We start from the raw sequence: 24,947 nt of genomic DNA on the forward strand, positions 1-24,947 counted from the left end.
TAGATCATTTATTCTTAAATATCCATCTGCCTTATTAATACAAAATGTTTATATATTGAAATAGAGATTTATAATACGTATATATATGTACGCGAAAGGTCGGTCTGACGTGACCGGTAATGGGATGTCCTCAGATCTTTGTTTAGCGGCAGCGAGAACTTAGATCTGATTTTAATGAGATTGTACCCCGAAGTGTATGGTGGCCGAGAGGGGACATCGCTTTCTCGCTCTATCGCTTTCTCGCTTTCTCGCTCTATCGCTTTCTCGCTTTCTCGCGGTTAAGCAGTATCCCCTCTTGACCACTACAGGGGCCGCATGTGATATCTGCTGCAATTGGGAGGTAATGTTGAACTTTTCTCACTATTTACTTAAAACATAATTTAACTGTACAGACGTAGGTGATTTTAAAACAATCCACCGATTTTTGCGTAAAATGTAATTGATTTATTTATGGCCCTATTCAGTTGTATGTGACCATCACGCCGAAAGCGCGTGGCAGATCATGGCAATACGCTTTAAATAAATCAGGTTAAAATCTAAATATATACTTTTCAAAAAGACTATTGTTAATTAGTCATGGCTGATTGTTTTGCAAAAATACAATCTTATAATTGTGGGTGTTCTATAACTTGTTTTCGGTGGTATATGATTTACAGTGTGTCATAATGTTGTCCGTAAATGTTCTTTTTGACATTTGATGTATGTTTAACTTGAATTGTGTTTCTTGTCTTGTGCAAATCTACAAATATATGTACTTACATATAGTAATTTGATAAACACCGCTGTGAGTGAGTGAGTGAGAATGGTTTCACGTCGCTTTTAACAATAATCCAGTTATATCACGGGTAACACCAGAATGGGCTTCACACATTGTACCCATGTGGGGAATCGAATTGGGTCTTCGGCTTGACGATCGAACGCTGTAACCACTAGGCTATCCCACTGCCCCCATCGCTGTGGCGTTACCACAGTTGATACCTGTACTTGTGTAAACTACACATATGGAGAGACATAATTAGTGTGGCCACATAGTTAAGGTTGATAACAATATGAAATGCATTACTATGATTATCTATAACATATATTAAATCAGCTATCATTGTGATATGTTATGTATATCTTAAGTATAGTTTTGTCAAAATTATGGGTGTGTGTGTGTGTGTGTGTGTGTGTGTGTGTGTGTGTTTCCGACTCATTGTCTGTGTAAAAAGGTAGTAGATAACAACATAACTCATATCAGAACGCACAATTGTTAACCACACAGTTTAAATGGATAGAGAATTGCTACATGAATATGTATATTCCTGCCTGAGCCTATACTATAATTGGATATCTAGTCTCTCCTTGCGGGAAAGTTAAACTTTATTTTACAAGCACTACAATACTATGAACAAAATGAAAATATGAACAGTGACTATCTGTATTCTTTGAATCTTGCTTATTTATTACACTACAAGAAAATATGCAAGCTAAACGAGAAAAAATTACGTGTGTATTTTGTAACATATTTATCTACTGCAAGATGTTTAAAAAATATAATCATAAGAGGCAAAATAGCGGTGAGAATTACAGGATCACTAAATATCTACAAAAACCGTTTTAATGTACGGTATTATGGGAAATATCGCTTTCTCGCTCTATCGCTTTCTCGCTCTATCGCTTTCTCGCTTTCTCGCTTTATCGCTTTCTCGCTCTATCGCTTTATCGCTCTATCGCTTTATCGCTTTCTTGCTCTATCGCTTTCTGGCTCTATCGCTCTATCGCTTTCTCGCGGTATAGCAGTATTCCCTCTTGTGGGTTTTAATCATAAAAGAGAGCTGAGATTTTTCCAGTCGCATTTCAAATTATACATATGGACGGAATGTTGAAATTTTCTCACTAACTACTGAAATATAATTTAACAGTACAGACATATGTGCTTTTATAACTATCCACGTATTTCTGCGTAAAAAAGAATTTGATTGATTTATGACCCTATTTAGCTATTGGATCCCCCGCCCCCAGGCCAAGTTATCACAACAAATAGCAAATAACACCGCTCAATAGCCCTGAGTAGTACGTACTTCCTAAAAAGCAATAGTGTTTTCCTAAAAACAACGCTTATATCAACGTTTATTCTGTTTGCGGAGTAGATGTCATCAAAGTGGAAGTCCTCACCCAAGCAATGGTTAATACTACCGGATGTCCTTTATGTAATTTCTAGTTTTTGGATGACATATTGTTCTCAGTAACCGTAAGGTGGAAATAGATAGTTGATTGGTTTTATATTCAAGTTGGTATTTCCGCTATTCAAAGTGTTCAGTGAGGTCGTCTTATCAACAGTCATTTCTGAGACATAAATGCAAAGTATAATTACCTTATTCGAAAGTAATAAGCGCCCCGCTCTAATCAACGCCCATGGCGATATTTGCTAAAATATTGGCTAGTGAACAATCCCAATTAGCACCCCTTGCGATTGATTAATCTACACCAGACTTATTTATTCGCGTATAATACGCACTCGTGCGTTATATGCACACTTAATTATGGGCAATTAAATTCGGGAAAAATATATCTGTCGTACATAAACATTTCAGGCTGTCAGCATAAACCACGAAATTTATCTTTCAACTCAACTTTTTTTTTTCGCCAAAATATTATTCTTGAGAGCGCCCTGGGCACTTATTACGTCGAATACGGTAATTATGTCTACGCTAATTTTTTTGCATTTACAGCACATACTATTCAAAAGAAGTTAAAGAACACCCGATTCCTTCATATGACTATGGTTAGTCATTAGAAGAAGCAATAGGGCGAGAAAGCGATAGAGCGAGAAAGCGAGAAAGCGATAGAGCGAGAAAGCGATAGAGCGAGAAAGCGATAAAGCGAGAAAGCGAGAAAGCGATAGAGCGAGAAAGCGATAAAGCGATAGAGCGAGAAAGCGATAAAGCGAGAAAGCGATAAAGCGAGAAAGCGATGTCCCCTCTCGGCCACCATAGAAGTGTAGTAGCCACGAGTATGCGTGTCGTGGGTTATAGCTAAAACGGCACCGATTGGCGAAAACGTCACCTCGCCGCAAGCGAAAACGGCACCCTATTTTTTTTTTACCTTGGTAAAATAAATGAAATTAGACTTACATGGTCGCTTGCAAACACCAATAATTGTGAAATGTTAAAACAAGTTTACATTAGAACTTAGCCTCTACTCCAACTATATTCCAACTTAGCCTATACCCAACTCAACTTATTGTGAAAACATAATATGTCTTGAAGTAAAATAAATGAAATTAAACTCACATCGTATCTTACAAACACCAATAATAGTGAAATGTTAAAACAAGTTTACATTATAAATTAGCCCCCTACTCCAATTTACTCGCCGACTCTGATTGGGAGGCGCAACTAACTTATTGTGAAAACATTATATGTCTTGAAGTAAAATAAATGAAATTAAACTCACATCGTCTCTTACAAACACTAATAATTGTAAAAAGTTCAAACAAGTTTACATTAGAAATAAGCCCCCCGAGTCAGCTACTATTACAATGCTGGGTGGTACATGGGCCGATATTGTAAACTGTGATGAAGATGAAAACTGTGAAGAACTGTATATGTGTGAATGTATGTAGTTATCTGTGAACAACTGGAAAACAGGAAACAACATGTAACACGTGCATCAAACGTTTTGTGAGATTAAAGGGACTTTCATTTTTATGTTGTTTCTTTTTACAATATCTCATGTCTTGCGTTGTGTCACAAACGCGGTGTATTCCAGTTCGTAGTAGCGACCAACATCTCCTGTTTCCAATATAAGGTTTGTTCTCCGATGTCACCAGTGAGATAGACATGGAGTCTGGCATATATACCTGAAGGTTGTTCTTATGCATACATCTTTCACAATCTGACGTGTTTCTGTCCTGTGACTTGCTGACAATTAGCTTCTATTCTGAGTGAGTGAGTATGGGTTTACGTCGCTTTTAGCAATATTCCAGCAATATCACATTGTACCCATTTTGGGAATCAAACCCGGGTCTTCGGCGTGAGGAGCAGACGCCTTAACCACTAGGCTACTCCACCGGAGCAAACAGGATTCCATGGAGTGGACACATTTCGCTTTCTTCCCAAATCAAGAGGTTTAGAGCAACCAGACCCACTATAAGAATGCCATGACCGCATTCCTTGGGGACGTAATACCAAACACATGATACAATTAGTTATCGAACTACTATGACTGGTGATTATTATGTAACACACATATATAGCGTCGAGGCAAACTTCGACATGTTCTCCTCGGTCAAGACATTGATCCAGTTCACACAAATCATGTTCCAATGTCTGCTGAACAGGAAGGTGGCTTCCACTCCATTCACTCACCAGATCTGACTGGCTCCCTGTGACCAACTGTTTTTAAATTTGCAGAAATACTTGCGTGGACGTGGTCAGAGATTGAACAAGGACCAAGAGTTGGTGGGTGCCGCGGAGAGCTGGTTGGCCGGGAGTTGATCTTCTACAAAGAAGGACATCTGACCGGGTGGAGAGCCGGAGCATGTGTATTGAACTGCATGGAGACAATGTTGACAAAAAATTGAAATATAAGACACAATTTCTATGTTCAATGTATGCGTAGGGCCAAAACAGTTTGATACTACGTCGCATAGGTGAAACATCCGGCAAGCGGACAGGGCCACACATGCAGGGTTAAAAGTCGAATAAAATATGTTCATGAATGTTTTAGAAGAAAAAAAGATTACAAACAGGATATATTTTCAAAGATATATTTCTCCATAAGTGGCGATGGGGTGCACTCTGGCCTCTTGATTGAGAACGAACTTAATTAATATAAAAGATTAATTGGCCTATTTATGTTATGGAAATAAGCTGTTTAAATACTGACTCAGGAAAATGTACCCGAGGAATTGTTGCCAGTAATATGCAATATAACGTCGCGTCATTACTTGAGGGGAGAAACGTTTGCATCAATCTGGGACACACTTGGTGCAATGATTTGGTTACAATGTGGCCCAACGACGACGACTGTATTCCAGGTCCAGACAGATATGATGATTGTCAGTTGTGAAACAATGTTCCAGTGGAAATACCTACTGAATCTACATCCGGAGTTAAATTTTTTATTGATTAAGGCCAATGTCAAACTCATACAATGCAGCGCTTATGTACATACTGGATTGGTTTGTTTGTTTGTTGTTTACGCCGCACTCAGCAATAATCTACCCTTATGCCGGCGGTCTGTAAATAATCAAGTCTGGACCAGACTATCCAGTGGTTGACATCATGAGCATCCATCCACGCAATTGGGATACGATGTCACTCATCAACTAAGTCAGCGAACCTGACTACCCGATCCCATTAGTCGCCTCTTACGACAAGCATAGTCGCCATTTACGGCAAGAATGTGTTGCTGAAGACCTATTCTACCCCGGGTTTTCAAGTACATAGTGACAACCACTGTTCGATGTTTCTGCCCGTGTCAGAACCAGACAACCAGCGGTTACGTCATGTTCAAAAGGACACATCAATTATTAAATGTCGTGCCAGGGAGTCCTATACAGACTATATCAGACACGCATGCAGTCATATTAGGTTGAGTTTATTCTTAATTGTGTAGACTGGTTTAGATTTTTAATTCCCTATAACTTGAGCATGTGTCGCTCCTCACGTACGTGAGTCAATGACTAAGACTAACACTGTTGTAAAGACGCGCTTCCGTAAAATCAAGTGGAGATAACTCGTGGCGTCCACGTCACTCTTATGTCGTGGAGAATGTTGAAAGATGGCGGGTATAGTGTTCGCGCTCGCAGCATGGCAGGCGGTGTTACTTTGTCTGTTGTTTGCAGTCATGTATGTTGGCAGTCTATATGTGTGGACAGCCACGGTGACCAAAGACAGGTATGTCTATTAACATATCTCAGCACTTTGACGTGAAGGAATCGCATAACAGTAATATTTACCGATGTGTCAAACAAGAATGGGATAGAAATATTAGAACCCGAATAAGTTCATAACGCTCAGCTCAAATGATGGGTTATTTTCAGGTTGTAGGGGAGACAATCGAAGATGACAAATGAAATCAGATATATCTATGTTCCCCAAGATTAGTAGAGCCCTCTTTGATCGTCAGCGTAATTTGTTGGTCACCTTGATAAATGAATAAAGTTTGAAAGAAACGTACTTTTTAAAACAGTTGACTGTTTAATTTGCATGAAATGTCAGAAAGGGAGAAAAGGTCCACCACTTCCTTGTACAACAAGTGTTCTTACTTGACAAGAGTTCCAAATAAATGGTAAACATACTTTTAAAATATTCTTCTGTCATGTAGATACAGATCTAGTTTCCAATCACATTGGGACTTGTTGCTACCCTGTGCCAATACAGATGGCTTTATCAATATCACTGACATTTATGTTGTGTTACGTTTGTTTACATATTGTGAGCGCGGAGGTACTTTTTACAGGGCCGAACACAGTCATGTGTTATCTCAAAGCCTGCAAATTCAACCGTACCCTGAGCAAAGACAAACTTCTCAGGGTTCAGTGTGATGCCGTTTCTACCACAGATGTCAAGCCATGCACAAGCTAGGAAGTAGCACTCTGTAATGTCATCAGCCCAGAGGAGTGCATCATCTACGCACTTGGTTTTGTTGGGTACATCAGCAACAATCACATCGAAACGCCGGTTGTAACCATCTCCTGATGCAATGTATCCTTGGGGGGCAGTGAGGTATCTGTATCTTCCCCAGGGTGTGATGAATGTCGTCAGATGTTTGTCTTCATCCCGAATGGGTACGCTATGGTAACAATTCCAAGCATCAAATACAGTCTTCTTTTTGCCACGCGGTACAGATCTGGCTTGGTGGAATGGGGACTGTGTGTGGTGTGTTTCTCTGATCGCATGGGCGTTAAGAGCTTGAAAGTCAACAGTGCGTCTTGGTTTACCATTCTTCTTGGGACAAACAACCATTCTATGGCACCATGTGACAGGTTCACCTATTGGTACTGGCTCAATCACATCTAGTCGGACGTCTTGATCCAAGCCAGCTTTGACATCATCTTGCCAGTGGAGAGGGACTGGTACAGGTGTGTGGTAAGCAACTAGTGTAGCATCGGGGTCAACCATAAGCTTCATTGGAGGGCCCTCCATGAGGGGGAGTGGTTGGTGCTCACAAGTGTTGAATGTGCTTGACTTGTAAAGGTCAAGAAGGTGCTGCTCTAATTTGTCTCTGTTTGCTTCGGTTGCAGGATAGGGCAGTTTAGTAGGAATCAGGGGTGGTAACTTGCGTCTGGGACACTCACATTCTACACTAAGGCAGTTCTAAATGTGTGCCTTGGTCGCAGTGCCCTCAGTGGAGTCAACAGCTTCCCTCATGCTTCCTCTAACTTCACCGATCATGGGGAAGTTTCTGGTAATCATGCCGAGTGCAATGCAAGCCTCTCTGCTAAGGAAGAATTTGTCAGAGTTGTCTGTAATGTATACAAGCTGGCGGGTCTCAACTGAATTACAATCAGGGTCTTTGCCGCCTGATAACCGCATGATGATTGCACCGAGGATAGTGATGCCCTTGTTCTTTACAGCATGAGTTTTCATTGTCACAGGAATGAGGTCACGCTTCCTGAGCCCAAGTTGATACAGAACCTTGATACCAGCAAGACAACTCTGACAGCCAGTGTCAGCCATGACGGCAAGGGAAGCTGATTTTGGTTTGAATGTGAAGATGTGTCCGAAGTCCAGTTGTTCATACTCTTCCCCAAGAACTTTTGCAGTGAGATGAGTAAAAGGCTGGGGTTGAGAGGCTTGTCTTATCCATGCGTCAGACAGTTGGTCATACAGGTGGTGGGCAAGGGTGATGGCTCTTTTACCACGATGCCAGCCAAGGTTTGTGACTGCACACAGTGTATCAAAGATTGTTCCTTCATATTCCTCTGGTGTTTTACTGGATTTCTCCAATTTTTGCTTGTTTCTGCTGCAGAACACAGAATCAAAGTTATTGGATCGACTGCACAGCGTGCAAGTATGACCATGGGCTTGGCATTCTTTCTTTCTGATTTTGGGGGCTGCAGACTGACCCTTCTTGCCGCAGTAGTGGTATACTTCAGATTTATCAAACTTTTTAGTTTCGCTGTTCGCATTCCTGCTGCGTCGGTAAGTGCTGCCGATTGCTTCAGCACCTTGAGGGTCAAGAAGTTGTGATGCGGATCGCTTACTAGCTTCTTTGGCTTCTACAAACTGGAAGGCCTAGAGTCATGTCTTGAGTTTTGTCATCAAGGAGGTCTAGCTGGATTTCGGGGTCATTCAGGCCACGTGTCAGCACACCCCGGAAAATAGCCTCTGCGTAGTTTACCTCATCATGACAGCCTGGGCATGGAATGACAAACTTGCACGCTCCAGCTTGACCCCGAAGCCTAGCACCAAAGGAACGAACAGTTTCATCACGGTCCTGGGTCATACTGTGAGGAGTAACACGCGCCACCATGGTGTTTTCCTCTCTTACGGCAAGGACTTGAATGGCTTCCAATACTGCTGCTTCAGGCGAGGGACCCACCTGCAGAACGTGTTAGATCTCTGCGTAATGTCTCATCACAGCATTCCAGTAGCTGCACAACGAGATCCTTCCCTGTGACCTTCGTAACCTCCACATAGTCTTTCCGCCTGGAGATGAAGTATGACCAGTCCTCGCTTGAGCCGGCGGGGGATAAAGCGGGTCGCTTTACTTTCTTGACCTTGGCTGAGCTACTAGCATATGTGGGGTTAGTGTGGACCGTTGCATGTGCATTCAGGAGTGCGGCGATCACCACAGAGTCAAGGTCTTCTGTGACAAAGTCACATGATGGGACAGGACACTGTACTGTTGGCATCTTGTTGAGTTAATTGATCTCCATCATAAATTAGTAGGTGTTATACTGTTTTGAGATATCTTTATTCGACATCACAAATGATGGAGATCTGTAACACCGAACAGGAAACATAACTAAATACAACACATGATTGTATAATGTAAATGTACATAATCCTCTACAGATGTCTTGTTGCTTGATGTTCCTCGCAGTCTAGGTGCGGGTCGTACATCTGGTTGCTTGATGTTCCTCCCAGTCTAGGTGCGGGTCGTACATCTTGTTGCTTGATGTTCCTCGCAGTCTAGGTGCGGGTCGTACATCTTGTTGCTTGATGTTCCTCCCAGTCTAGGTGCGGGTCGTACATCTTGTTGCTTGATGTTCCTCCCAGTCTAGGTGCGGGTCGTACATCTTGTTGCTTGATGTTCCTCCCAGTCTAGGTGCGGCTCGTACATCTTGTTGCTTGATGTTCCTCCTAGTCTAGGTGCGGGTCGTACATATGGTTGCTTGATGTTCCTCCCAGTCTAGGTGCGGGTTGTACATCTTGTTGCTTGATGTTCCTCCCAGTCTAGGTGCGGGTCAGACATCTTGTTGCTTGATGTTCCTCCCAGTCTAGGTGCGGGTCGTACATCTTGTTGCTTGATGTTCCTCCCAGTCTATGTGCGGGTCAGACATCTTGTTGCTTGATGTTCCTCCCAGTCTAGGTGCGGGTCGTACATCTTGTTGCTTGATGTTCCTCCCAGTCTAGGTGCGGGTCGTACATCTTGTTGCTTGATGTTCCTCCCAGTCTAGGTGCGGGTCGTACATCTTGTTGCTTGATGTTCCTCCCAGTCTAGGTGCGGGTCGTACATCTTGTTGCTTGATGTTCCTCCCAGTCTAGGTGCGGGTCGTACATCTTGTTGCTTGATGTTCCTCCCAGTCTAGGTGCGGGTCGTACATCTTGTTGCTTGATGTTCCTCCCAGTCTAGGTGCGGGTCGTACATCTTGTTGCTTGATGTTCCTCCCAGTCTAGGTGCGGGTCGTACATCTTGTTGCTTGATGTTCCTCGCAGTCTATGTGCGGGTCGTACATCTTGTTGCTTGATGTTCCTCCCAGTCTAGGTGCGGGTCGTACATCTTGTTGCTTGATGTTCCTCCCAGTCTAGGTGCGGGTCGTACATCTTGTTGCTTGATGTTCCTCCCAGTCTAGGTGCGGGTCGTACATCTTGTTGCTTGATGTTCCTCCCAGTCTATGTGCGGGTCAGACATCTTGTTGCTTGATGTTCCTCCCAGTCTAGGTGCGGGTCGTACATCTTGTTGCTTGATGTTCCTCCCAGTCTAGGTGCGGGTCGTACATCTTGTTGCTTGATGTTCCTCCCAGTCTAGGTGCGGGTCGTACATCTTGTTGCTTGATGTTCCTCCCAGTCTAGGTGCGGGTCGTACATCTTGTTGCTTGATGTTCCTCCCAGTCTAGGTGCGGGTCGTACATCTTGTTGCTTGATGTTCCTCCCAGTCTAGGTGCGGGTCGTACATCTTGTTGCTTGATGTTCCTCCCAGTCTAGGTGCGGCTCGTACATCTTGTTGCTTGATGTTCCTCCCAGTCTAGGTGCGGGTCGTACATCTTGTTGCTTGATGTTCCTCCCAGTCTAGGTGCGGGTCGTACATCTTGTTGCTTGATGTTCCTCCCAGTCTAGGTGCGGGTCGTACATCTTGTTGCTTGATGTTCCTCCCAGTCTAGGCGCAGGTCAGACGTCTTGTTGCTTGATGTTCCTCCCAGTCTAGGTGCGGCTCGTACATCTTGTTGCTTGATGTTCCTCCTAGTCTAGGTGCGGGTCGTACATCTTGTTGCTTGATGTTCCTCCCAGTCTAGGTGCGGGTCGTACATCTTGTTGCTTGATGTTCCTCCCAGTCTAGGTGCGGCTCGTACATCTTGTTGCTTGATGTGCCTGCCAGTCTAGGTGCGGGTCAGACATCTTGTTGCTTGATGTTCCTCCCAGTCTAGGTGCGGCTCGTACATCTTGTTGCTTGATGTTCCTCCCAGTCTAGGTGCGGCTCGTACATCTTGTTGCTTGATGTTCCTCCCAGTCTAGGTGCGGGTCAGACATCTTGTTGCTTGATGTTCCTCCCAGTCTAGGTGCGGGTCAGACATCTTTTTGCTTGATGTTCATCCCAGTCTAGGGTCGTACAAGTACCTGAGCATGATGTACAGTCTTACAAATACACTACAGTGGCGACGAGGATAAAAACTTCAAAGTACGGAAATATTACGTGCAAGGTTGAATGTTACAGTTGGCCTTTGCTGATACGCATGGTTTTATTCAGCAGTGCGGGGTTTGGCAAATGATGGTGGGACTGCTAGTGATCATCACAATGACCCAGGATCAAGTTCAAGGTCAACCGGAAATGTAAATGTAAACAATGTAAAGTTGGAAGAGATGCTTGTGAAGTATTGTGATGTTTTCTCAGAAGAAATTGGTACAATTAAAGGTATTAAAGCTCATCTGTCTGTCAAGTTCAACGAGGGAGTTTCCCACAGGTTCATGAAAGCAAGGCCTGTACCTTATGCTTTACAGGACAGGGTGAAGGAAGAGATTACACGAATGGAGAAGAATATTGATTAAAGTAGATCACAGTGAGTGGGCAACTCCGATTGTACCTGTTATCAAAGGGGATCTAACAGAGAGAATTTGTTGGGACTTCAAGTCTACAGTGAAAACAGTGTTGAATGTTAACAAGTACCCATTGCACAAAATAGAAGATTTGTATGCTACTCTGGCTGGTGGAAGAAAATTTTCAAAAATAGACTTAGCAAATGCGTATCAACAGATGGAAGTTGACACAGATTGTCAGAAGTGTTTGACAATTAACACACCAAGGGTACTTTACAGGTATACCCATCTTGCTTTTGGCATCGCCTCTGCACCAGCCATATTTCAGGCCACAATGGACCAGATATTGCAAGACTTGGACAAAGTAGTGTGTCATCAAGATGACATTTTAGTGACCTGATCAAGTGATGAAGACATTTCAGAAATCAAGAGGCAGTGTTGAAAAGGTTGCAGCAATATGGTTTGAGAGTGAAGAGCGGAAAGTGCAAGTTTTTTGTTGATTCAGTCAAGTATCTAGGTCATTTGATAGATAGTGAGGGACTTCACACTGCTAAGGATAAGGTATGGGCCTTAACTGACGCTCCATGGCCAGGGAATATATCGCAACTACGTTCATTTTTGGGTGCTGTGAACTATTATGGGTGTGTTTTGAAGCATTTATCTACGGTACTAGATGCACTAAATGACTTACTGAGGAAAGATAAGAAGTGGGCATGGTCTTCCAAGTGTAAAGAAGCTTTCAGGAAATGCAAGTGCATGATTGACAGCTCGGATGTGGTATGTCATTACAATTCTTCACTACCCATACACCTTGCATGTGATGTTTCGTCATATGGTGTTGGAGCAGTACTATCACATGTTACAAGGGATGGTTTGGAAAGGCCCATTGCATTTGCTTCCCGCACACTGGAGAAAGCTGAGAGTGGATATTCTCAAATAGACAAGCTTTGGGGATTATTTTTGGTGTAAAACGGTTTCACCAGTACATTCATGGCAGACATTTCACATTAATCACAGATCATCACCTACTGTTTGGAGCTGGAAGACTGGTGCCTACACTTGCGGCTGCTCGGATGCAGAGATGGGCGTGCATCCTACGTGCATATGATTATGAGATTGAGTATAAGGCATCAGAGAAGCATGCAAATGCTGATGTGTTATCCAGACTTCAACTTGTCAATGTTACCAGGGAGCAGAAGGAATCACCAGATGACGTGGAGATGTTTTACAACCCCCAGTTTGAGCAACTACCAGTTACTACTGCTGATGTTAGAAACGAAACAAGACATGATCCTCTACTGTCTCAAGTGTACACAGCAGTGATAAATGGACGGACAAGAAAGCATGGGGAAGATTTCATGATGAAAGCATATCACAGTCGAAAGGTCTGAACTCACTGTGCATATGGGCTGTGTGATGTGGTGAATGAGAGGAGTAATTCCCTCTAAACTGAGACAGACTGTGTTGCAAGAATTACAAACGGGACATTTTGGAGTTGAGAAAATGAAATCTGTAGCAAGAAGTTACATTTGGTGGCCTGGGATAGACAGTGAAATAGAGGGAATTGCCAAGCCATGTTCAACATGCCTGAACACTCACAACAATCCACAGTTAGCCCCTGTACACCCATGAGCTTGGCCGTCACGTCCATGGACCTGCATTCATCTTGACTTCCCAGGGCCATTTATGGATCACATGTTTCTGTTACTTGTAGATGCATTTTCAAAATGGCCAGAAATTGTAGTAATGAATTCTACAACATCTAGTGCTACAGTGAAGGAAATATGAACGCTGTGTGCACAGTTCGGTTTGCCACATCAAGTGGTTACAGATAATGGACCGCAATTTGTGTCAGAAGAGTTCGAAGCATTTTTTAAATGCAATGGTGTCAAACATATTTTGTCAGCTCAATATCATCTGGCTACTAATGGACAGGCTGAGAGGGCAGTCCAGTCATTCAAACAGGCCATGAAGGCAGCTAAGGAAGACACTGGATCTGTGTTGACAAAGGTTGATCAGTTTCTGCTGGCTTACAGGTCGACTCCTCATTACACTACCTGTGAAACTCCAGCAAAGTTGTTTCTGGGTCGAGACAAAGGACAAAGTTAGACTTGCTGAAACCAGACATCCAGTCTGCTATGTCATCTAAGTTGGCAGGTCAAATGAGTGATCCAGCTGAGACTAGACAACAGCAAGTAAACCAGGAGGTGTGGGTGCGTGATTATCGTGCACATGACAAATGGATACCTGGGCAGGTTCTGACAAAATATGGAGAGAGACATTATGAAGTTGATGTTGGCGACAGGAGATGTCGACGCCATATTGATCAACATCGAGGTAGAATTGCTACAGACATTGTTGAAGGTGACAAACTTTCGACCTTACAAATACGCTACAATTTATGATAGAGATACTGCAATAAATGAAATATTGATCAAATTAACTTACGTTCGTGCTTTCATCATGATTAAATAATGTTTCATATAGGCCCTAATCAGATTTTATGACAGCTATAATAATAAATTCACAAGTTTATGATAAACCTGCTGTAAAATACTCGAAATTATTTTTGTTCAGGCAAAGATGTATAAATATCTATATCATGTATACATCATTGGATCAGGTAATCCTGGTAACACTTCAGATTTATATCTGCTTTGATAAAGTAGGAAAGGATGTTCTCAGTCGTTACTATGGTTATGCAATGCTTTGTTGAGAATAATTCAATCTTTTTTTGTTTGTTAGTTTGTTTATTTGTTGTTTAACGCAGCACTCAGCAATAGTCCAGCTATATGATCCAGTTACCTCTTCCGACAAGCATGTGTTGCTGAAGACCAATTCTAACACGGATCCTCACCGGTCCTTTTTGAGTGTGATAACTGATATTAATGATCTCCCTGAGTTTTGAATTCTTGAATGAGTGAGTAAATCACACGGACCATCAGCTTCCTTATACATGTTGAATGTCTTTCAGAGATCACCCAGACACAATCAAGCGGCGGTTCATCAGTGTCGGGATTATCTCCCTTCTTGTACCACCCATGCTGTGGATCTTCAGTGAATACCAGGAATCAGACCAGGTGAGTTAATATGTCAGTCATAGTCAGTTGTCAGTGTGAGGGAAGGATAATCAGTTGTCAGAATGAGAGAAGGTGAATCAGTTGTCTCTTGTCAGTGTGAGGGAAAGTGAATCAGTTGTCAGTGTGAGAGAAGGATAATCAGTTGTCAGTGTGAGAGAAGGATAATCAGTTGTCAGTGTGAGGGAACGATAATCAGTTGTCAGTGTGAGAGAAGGTGAATCAGTTGTCAGTGTGAGGGAATGATAATCAGTTGTCAGTGTGAGAGAAGGATAATCAGTTGTCAGTGTGAGGGAATGATAATCAGTTGTCAGTGTGAGAGAAGGATAATCAGTTGTCAGTGTGAGGGAATGGTAATCAGTTGTCAGTGTGAGGGAATGATAATCAGTTGTCAGTGTGAGGGAAGGATAATCAGTTGTCATTGTGAAGGAATGATAATCAGTTGTCAGTGTGAGGGAAGGATAATCAGTTGTCAGTGTGAGAGAAGGATAATCAGTTGTCAGTGTGAGGGAAGGATAATCAGTTGTCAGTGTGAGGGAAGGATAATCAGTTGTCAGTGTGAGAGAAGGATAATCAGTTGTCAGTGTGAGAGAAGGATAATCAGTTGTCAGTGTGAGGGAATGGTAATCAGTTGTCAGTGTGAAGGAATGATAATCAGTTGTCAGTGTGAGGGAAGGATAATCAGTTGTCAGTGTGAGGGAATGATAATCAGTTGTCATTGTGAAGGAATGATAATCAGTTGTCAGTGTGAGGGAATGATAATCGGTTGTCAGTGTGAGAGAAGGATAATCAGTTGTCAGTGTGAGGGAAGGATAATCAGTTGTCAGTGTGAGGGAAGGATAATCAGTTGTCAGTGTGAGGGAATGATAATCAGTTGTCATTGTGAAGGAACGATAATCAGTTGTCAGTGTGAGGGAAGGATAATCAGTTGTCAGTGTGAGGGAAGGATAATCAGTTGTCATTGTGAAGGAACGATAATCAGTTGTCAGTGTGAGAGAAGGATAATCAGTTTTAACATGGAGACATGCAAACAAAGCCGACCAGTCCTTCTTTTATCACTGAGTGCTAGACAGGGTAACAACAAGTAAAACCTTTTAGTGTCTTTTGGTTTGCCGTGGCCAGGGGATAAAACCCCCATCTTCCTCTCTTTGGGCAGACACTGTATCCACTAGACCATAGATGTGGTCTGCTGTTAGTGTGAGTTGGTGCACCAGTAAGGTGACACAAGTACAGCAGCAGTGATAAGATCGAATACACTGGGGAGGGGCATTAGACATTCTGTGTGTAAGGTGCTGTCAGGAGGGGCATCAGACATTCTGTGTGTAAGGTGCTGTCAAGAGGGGCATCAGACATTCTGTGTGTGAGGTGCTGTCTGGAGGGGCATCAGACATTCTGTGTGTAAGGTGCTGTCAGGAGGGCCATCAGACATTCTGTGTGTAAGGTGCTGTCAGGAAGGGCATCAGACATTCTGTGTGTAAGGTGCTGTCAGGAGGGGCATCAGACATTCTGTGTGTAAGGTGCTGTCAGGAGGGGCATCAGACATTCTGTGTGTAAGGTGCTGTCTGGAGGGGCATCAGACATTCTGTGTGTAAGGTGCTGTCAGGAGGGGCATCAGACATTCTGTGTGTAAGGTGCTGTCAGGAGGGGCATCAGACATTCTGTGTGTAAGGTGCTGTCAGGAGGGGCATCAGACATTCTGTGTGTAAGGTGCTGTCTGGAAGGGCATCAGACATTCTGTGTGTAAGGTGCTGTCAGGAGGGCCATCAGACATTCTGTGTGTAAGGTGCTGTCAGGAGGGGCATCAGACATTCTGTGTGTGAGGTGCTGTCAGGAGGGGCATCAGACATTCTGTGTGTTAGGTGCTGTCTGGAGGGGCATCAGACATTGTGTGTGTAAGCTGCTGTCAAGAGGGGCATCAGACATTCTGTGTGTGAGGTGCTGTCTGGAGGGGCATCAGACATTCTGTGTGTAAGGTGCTGTCAGGAGGGGCATCAGACATTCTGTGTGTTAGGTGCTGTCTGGAGGGGCATCAGACATTCTGTGTGTAAGGTGCTGTCAGGAGGGGCATCAGACATTCTGTGTGTTAGGTGCTGTCTGGAGGGGCATCAGACATTGTGTGTGTTAGGTGCTGTCAGGAGGGGCATCAGACATTCTGTGTGTAAGGTGCTGTCAAGAGGGGCATCAGACATTCTGTGTGTAAGGTGCTGTCAGGAGGGGCATCAGACATTCTGTGTGTAAGGTGCTGTCTGGAGGGGCATCAGACATTCTGTGTGTGAGGTGCTGTCCGGAGGGGCATCAGACATTCTGTGTGTGAGGTGCTGTCATGATAACTTGAACTCTGGGGAGGTGGGCACTAAAGTATTTGTTTGTTGATGCTATGTGTGGTCAAGTGATGATGATGATGATGTTGTTTGTGTTTCAGGGACATGGCCTACTTTCCTGGCTGGGAATTCGATTCTGGGGATTTCTGCCGGCTCTCTTTGTTCCGCTTATACTCACTATGGTAAGTGTCTGTTACTATGGTTACCTGTAAAAGCAGCCCAGCAATTATTTGGTGTCCTATTTGTTTGGCGACACCATAGATGACATGCATCAACCAAGTCAGCGAGCCAGACCATCAGATCCCGTTAGTCGCCTCTTACAACAAGCATAGTCACCTTTTAGGGCAAGCATGCGTTGCTGAAGACCTATTCTACCCCGGATCTGCATGGGTCACCATGAAAAGGCGACTCCTGAACTATTGCTAACCAGGAGGTTACATTGGGACTAGTTGCCACGGTTCCCTGTCAAGGTGATGATACGAGGGACGGTCAGTAAGTTTTGCAACTTCAGTATAAGTTGCAGAATGTCTATTGAACTTTTATTTTTCAATATAATCTCCATTCACCCCAATACACTTATTCCATTTGTCCTTCAAGCTTTTAATACCACTTTTATAGAAATCCATAGATTGGCCCTCTAACCACGCCTCTGTGGAAGCCTTCATGTCCTTGTCATCCTGGAAGCGTCTTCCACGTAGGGCAGATATCATTTGCCAGAACAGGAAATAGTCACTGGGGGCTAAGTCTGGGCTGTAGGGTTGGTGATTTAACTGTTCAAATCCACATTCACATATGGCGACCTGTGCAATTCTTGACTTCTGAACCGGAACGTTGTTATGCAAAAGTAGAATACCACGTGTTAACATCCCTGATGTTATGACACATGTCAACCTGATGGTATGATGAGTGTCACACCTGCCACAAGCTGTGTCATTGTTTGTGTAAACATAAATGCCCAAGTTACAAGACTTATTGAACGTCCCTCGTGGTAACTGATCCTGTGCTGAGACTAGAGTGGGAGTCACCTCAGTAGTAAGGGTGAAATGATACATGGGTGCATCATGAGTTTTCATACGACGGTACGACACACAATATGTTTGTTTTCTGTATCGATACAACACGAACATGTGTCTAGAGCTAGCTTTTCCTTTTGAACCTGCTCTGAAATATTTATTGTAAGAAGTTTCCATGCGATTTGATGTAAATATAGGTATCGCGATATGTTATGTACCATATTTTCTTGAGTATAGTGCGCACCAATGTATAATGCGCACCCCCCTCAAGCGGGTTCAATATTTTGGAAAAAAAGAAATTTGAATATTATGCGCAGAAAAAATTTACACCGTATCCTTTCAGCGAAGTCCGGCAAACGAACGGGTGCTGAGAAACTTCGTCAGTACAAAATCGAAATTCGAGATAAAAAATCACCAGACCGTTTATTTACCGTTTAAATAGTATTTATTGTTCTGCTAGGCATTGTTTTATATCTAGGGATTAAGATTACCTTGTGTATTTTCTCGTAAACTAAGCCGGAAACAGCAATCAGCTGTACACAAGTTTTCTTGGAATCGACCGGTGATTCGGTCAGGACACACCCAATGATATAACTTTATAGGATTTTTAATGCAAGGATCGGCAACAATTGTATCTGAAACTATTTTTTTTATCAGGAATAGTATATTCCATTACTTTCTTAATTATATGCAGCCTTTACTAAACCTATTTAAAATAATAATAACCCTAAGCGAAGCAGCTGATCGCTATTGCCGGGTATTATTTTTTACATGGAACCAGTCTGACCAGTCACCGTCAAGGCTCACGTGCACGTGATCGCGTGATCGCGAGAATTCACCTCTAATCAACAGGCAACATGCTGTGGCCACTCCGTCATTTTGGTTTTTGTATGTTGGTGTTTGTGATGGTGTGTTTGTATGCTGCAGGTGCTGTTCATGGGGCCCCTGGCTCTGCACTACATAGACGGTGTGTTCCGACTGTACCTGGGTAAGTACTTCATTGTGGAATGTTGTTTAGGTGAGACCCTTTCTGTCTCGTTTTAACTGGACATAGTTTTGAACGAGTGTAAAGTTGAGACCGTATCAAAGTTGCTGTTGGATGGTGGTTTTGAAATATTCAAATCTTGTACCTGCTGTCCAGTTACTGACATCATGAGCAGCTGCCTAGCCAGGAGTCCCCATGGGGTAATGTTGCTGATGCCACATTTTTTCACATTTTAATATTGCTGTCTACAAGCGGCCATGTTATAACTGTCATATTGCTGACTACCGACGGCCATGTTATAGCTGTCATATTGCTGACTACCGGCGGCCATGTTATAGCTGTCATATTGCTGAGAACTGGCCTTAATGTTATAGATGTAATATTGCTGACTACCGACCATGTTATAACTGTCATATTGCTGTCTACCAGCAGCCATGTTATAACTGTCATATTGCTGTCTACCAGCAGCCATGTTATGACTGTCATATTGCTGACTACCGGCGGCCATGTTATGACTGTCATATAATATTGCTGACTATCGGCAGCCATGTTATGACTGTCATATTGCTGTCTAATAGCAGCCATGTTATAACTGTCATATTGTTGTCTACCAGCAGCCATGTTATAACTGTCATATTGCTGACTACCAGCGGCCATGTTATAACTGTCATATTGCTGACTACCGACGACCATGTTATAGCTGTCATATTGCTGTCTACCGGCAGCCATGTTATGACTGTCATATTGCTGACTATCGGCAGCCATGTTATGACTGTCATATTGCTGTCTACCAGCAGCCATGTTATAACTGTTATATTGCTGACTACCAGCAGCCATGTTATGACTGTCATATTGCTGTCTACCAGCAGCCATTTTATAACTGTCATATTGCTGAGAACTGGCCGTAATGTTATAGATGTAATATTGCTGACTACCGGCGGCCATGTTATGACTGTCATATTGCTGACTACCAACGGCCATGTTATAGCTGTCATATTGCTGAGAACTGGCCGTAATGTTAAAGATGTAATATTGCTGACTACCGACGGCCATGTTATGACTGTTATATTGCTGACTACCGGCGGCCATGTTATGACTGTCATATTGCTGACTACCAACGGCCATGTTATAGCTGTCATATTGCTGAGAACCGGCCATAATGTTATAGATGTAATATTGCTGACTACTGGCCGTATGATCTCATGTCCCCTGTGATTGTCTTCTACAGAACCGCGGTACTGGACGAACAGTCTGAGCAACCTCATCTGGATTCGCAACCACATCGTCGTGAGTATATCTGCCACTTCATCTCTCACTACACCAGTAGCATTTTCTTCTGTATTTTTCAAGATTATTCTATGAAAGAAAAGGTGAGGCTCAGTGTTAACCAGTTAGTTTGAAAATCCATCTTCCGGATGCAGATGGTTCAGAATGACTTGATGTAAACCAGTTAGTTTGGAAATCCATCTTCCGGATGTAGATGGTTCAGAATGACTTGATGTAACCCAGTTGCTCTGATTGCGAAGTCACACAGTCATAGAATTGAAAATGTATAGGTTCACACAATTTCAGAAATGTTTTTGGTAGCACTAACACTTAATCACATATTACATGGACACTTTTATCATGTTGTAGGCAGGGTTTAGAGCCCATCAGTTGGTTGTAAGATTACGTGTGTATTCTGCATGACATCCATTGTTGTCCAACATGCAGCATGTCGTTACTGACAGCAATGCTCCTCTTGTTTCAGGCACCGTTCTCTGAGGAGTTCATATTCCGAGCATGCATGCTGCCAATCCTGGTGCCAGCATTTGGTCCAGGGACCAGCATCTTCCTCTGTCCATTATTCTTCGGAGTCGGTAAGTCGAGGCATACTTCTGTAGATCTATGTGGACTCCTGTACAGAAGGGTCTATGTGGATTCCTGTACCTAAGGATTTAGATGGACTCTTGTATAGAAGGGTCTATGTGGACTCCTGTACAGAAGGGTCTATGTGGACTCCTGTACAGAAGGATCTATGTGGACTCCTGTACAGAAGGGTCTATGTGGACTCCTGTACAGAAGGATCTATGTGACTCCTGTACAGAAGGGTCTATGTGGACTCCTGTAGAGAAGGATCTATGTGGACTCCTGTACAGAAGGATCTATGTGGACTCCTGTACAGAAGGGTCTATGTGGACTCCTGTACAGAAGGATCTATGTGACTCCTGTACAGAAGGGTCTATGTGGACTCCTGTAGAGAAGGATCTATGTGGACTCCTGTACAGAAGGGTCTATGTGGACTCCTGTAGAGAAATATGTCATTCCCTGACACCAAGATATGACTCTGCAATTCTTTGGTTTTGTTTCAGCCCATTTTCATCACATGATAGAAAAAGTCATTCAGGGTCAACAGGAAGTCCTGGAGGCGTTTAAACAATCAGGTAGTGTAACCATGTCAAGCCTGGGTCTTACTCCGGTAATGAATGATGAGAGACAGGGTGTTGATTGGATGCAGTTTAACCCTGTAGTATGCAAAATGTTTTTGAACATACAACAAAGTATTCAGATTAAAAAATAAATCTCTTTCAATATTGGGAAGTTTTATACAAATGAAGATGTGAACTGAAATCTGCAGTGGCATTTTATAAAATGATCAAATGATTGTATTGATGTGCATCATGTTGCCTGGTTTGGTTGATAGTTACATGAGTATTGACTGGAACAAACTCTCTACTGTGATCCACATGTTAACCTTTGCTGTGTAGTTGTCCAGGTAGACTTGCCATTCATTGGGCTAATCATTGAAACACTGGGTCAGCTTGCCACACAATGAGTTAATTATTCAATATAGTTTAATGTTTTAGGAAATTTAGAAAATGCAGGGCACAAATTGCTGACGAGTAACCATGTCACTATTACTATTGCAGTGTTCCAGTTATTCTATACAACCATCTTTGGGGCGTACTCGGCGTTCCTCTTCCTCAGAACAGGTACGTTCAATTAGTTTGGTCTTCATTAACGCATGATACTACTGGTTAAAACATGCCACAGGTAAATACCATGAGAGTTACCTCCCCTGCTGTTCAGAGTTCATTGTCTCATTTGCCAGTGTGTTCCAACTCCATAGTATTTAATGTCCTGGACTCACTGGTGAACATGGCTTTGTGTTGAGTCAGATGGAATGATATCGGTGAAAAACATCAGTCATATTACACTGTTCGCTCATGATGGAAACAATTAACAATATCATCTGTAACTTGAGTCTCCTTACCAAGTGCCGTCTGAGGTACTACTGGAACATCTTGCACAGGGCTCAGTTTAACTCTGTCAAACATGCACAAGTGCAACCTAATATTTAAAAATATAACCCAATATTTATGTCTACATGCACCAAGCGGATCTAAAAAAAGGTACATTTGTGTGACTAACACTTACTTGTCCACAAAGAATATAAGTTTATTTACCATACTAAACCGCTAATCCCTGTGTTTATGTGTAATTTGTCATGCTTTCCATGGCTTGACTGTGGGTACTTCAAGAATATGTGCACATGTTCATATTGTATTAAATTACAGCAATGCGTCGGGGCGATCGGGTAGCCTCATGGTTAAAGCGTTCGCTTGTCACGCCGAAGACCTTGGCTCGATTCCCGACATGGGTACAATGTGTGAAGGCCATTTCTGGTGTCCCCCGTGGTGATATTGCTGGAATATTGCTAAACCCGGTGTAAAACCTTACTCACTCACTCGCTCACTACAGCAGTGCGTCATTAATCTGTGTGACATTGGCAGCAGACCGGCCTATGTTTCAACTAGGAAATATATATATTGGACTAGGATCGAGCTGGTTTACTTTGGTGCAACTTGATTTTCATGTCAACATGTAGTTGTGAACGCACAATGTCAGAATGTTAGAAAGTGGTCATGGGTAACACATGTTTTATTTGGGATCCTGCTTTCTGAGTCAAGTACAGATTGTAGTACTTTTTGGGTTGAGTCCAATCTGGGATTCGAACCCACACTGCCTGAGTCAGGCACCTAATCCCCAGCACACACAGTCAGCGATCTAACCCACACTGCCTGAGTGAGGCACCTAATCCCCAGCACACACAGTCAGTGATCTAACCCACACTGCCTGATTGAGGCACCTAATTCCCAGCACAAACAGTCAGTGATCTAACCCACACTGCCTGATTGAGGCACCTAATCCCAAGCACACACAGTCAGCAATCTAACCCACACTGCCTGAGTCAGGCACCTAATCCCCAGCACACACAGTCAGCAATCTAACCCACTCAGCCCCCAGGTTCCACTTCTGTATCAGCTGTCACCTGTCATCTTGTTGTTGCAGGTCACCTGATGGCACCGGTCATTGCTCACGCCTTCTGTAACCACATGGGCTTCCCGGCCTTCAGCGAGGTGATGGGCTACCAGAAGCCCACCCGCACCAAACTCGTCACCTTCTTCGTCGTGGGCATGCTGCTGTGGATGGTGGTGTTGTACCCAATGACGTCGCCGTGGCTGTACGCTAACGCTGTGTACAGTGTGTAAATGATACCTCACTGCTACTGCACTGCCAAGTGGCGACTGAGAGGAGAGAGGAAGTCTTGCAGCATGGGGGGGTGAGACCCACTCTGTGTCTGGTGTCTGCATGGATGTTGGAGAAACATCGCTACCATAACTGTCTCCATCACCAGGGCGTGTGCAATATCCACCTGGCTTGCTGGACACCGGGTGTCATGTAACCATGGCAACAGTTGACCTCATCACCTGCCAGGGATTTATCCAGGACTCCCATTTATCCTGTACTGATTTCTGTTAACATTATTATCCCCCGCCACAAAGTGGAAGGGGCATGTAGGAATGGGTGCTGTCCTTCCGCCCTTCCGTCCTTCACGTTTCATTTCCAGAGCAAAACTCAAAAACTATGCGAGTTATCTTAACCAAACTTGGCACATAGGTAGGTCTTGCGGTGAATCAGTGCCTTTTGATAGTTTGGGATTTTTGAAAAAAAATATTTTTAGAGTTTCCAACGACTTTGACTTAGACCGAAAATGGTGGAATTGGTGGGGGCCTGTTGAAATTATGTTAACAAACTGGGGAAATAGTCTGATGTGTTGAGGCCACAAAGGACCAGGTGGTGTATGGACCATGTCTTCCACAGGATCGGCATCATTTATGAAATAAATAAAACCTTCCGACATTGTCATGAAAGTCGTCAGATGTGTTGATGTAAATATATAAGAATTAAACTTTGCTTTTTTTCAACATTGTGCAACACTTGCATGGTTCAACTTAACCCTAAATATATAGGTAAGGCTAAAATATGCCCTAAAGGTTGATTAATTAATATTTGAACATCAGCAGATGTCCTTAGAGATGATGATACAGTCGGTACAACCATATGGCATTCAACTCAGCCAGGGCCACAGACTTGCTCATGATAAGATGTGCTCCTCAAGTTGGAAACATCGTTTTTTCCCACTAATTCGAGTCATATTTATATATTTGATCTTGTGAGAAGTCCAAAACATGCAAGTATTAGAAATAAGAAAGCCTAGTCATCACCCATTTGAACCTGTATGATACTTTTCCTACCACTATCTGCAATTTTACAATTTGACATTTGTGCTGGGCCAAAGAGGTTCCTTACCCTACCATGTTCTTTTGAGGAATTGTTGTTCTCCTAACTGATAGGGATGTCATTTTAAGATATTTGTAATTTTATGTCTGACTGACTGATATAGGAGATTTAACGTGCGCTTTCCGACTGTAGCGGAATTTATGTATTGTTCCAATGACTGAAATATGATGGGTCGTTGTTGAGCCTAGGTAAATCTTTTGCTTTTGTCACTGTTGACCTCATGTCATGCATTACTGTTGACTTTGTCACATGTAACTTGACTTTGTCACATGTCACTGTTGACCTCATGTCATGCATTACTGTTGACTTTGTCACATGTGACTTGACCTTGACATATGTCACTGTTGACCTCATGTCATGCATTACTGTTGACTTTGTCACATGTGACTTGACCTTGACATATGTCACTGTTGACCTCATGTCATGCATTACTGTTGACCTTGTCACATGTCACTGTTGACCTCATGTCATGCATTACTGTTGACTTTGTCACATGTCACTGTTGACCTCATGTC

The 24,947-nt window shown here is 43.1% G+C and overlaps 1 protein-coding gene across 1 annotated transcript; it reads left to right on the forward strand.

Annotated features, from left to right (window-relative positions):
- Nucleotides 1-5,767: 5,767 nt before the first annotated feature.
- Nucleotides 5,768-24,887, forward strand: LOC139442700 (CAAX prenyl protease 2-like). Its single transcript, XM_071223580.1, has 9 exons — nucleotides 5,768-5,885; nucleotides 14,386-14,491; nucleotides 16,911-16,991; nucleotides 18,750-18,810; nucleotides 20,036-20,094; nucleotides 20,558-20,666; nucleotides 21,159-21,230; nucleotides 21,717-21,779; nucleotides 23,140-24,887. Exons 1-9 carry the CDS (start codon nucleotides 5,770-5,772, stop codon nucleotides 23,337-23,339), a joined length of 867 nt encoding a protein of 288 aa, XP_071079681.1. The 5' UTR covers nucleotides 5,768-5,769; the 3' UTR covers nucleotides 23,340-24,887.
- Nucleotides 24,888-24,947: the final 60 nt, after the last annotated feature.

The sequence above is a fragment of the Haliotis cracherodii genome, unplaced genomic scaffold (genome assembly GCF_022045235.1).
Source record: "Haliotis cracherodii isolate W230 unplaced genomic scaffold, xgHalCrac1.p SCAF_5, whole genome shotgun sequence".
Taxonomy (NCBI): Eukaryota; Metazoa; Mollusca; class Gastropoda; order Lepetellida; family Haliotidae; genus Haliotis; species Haliotis cracherodii.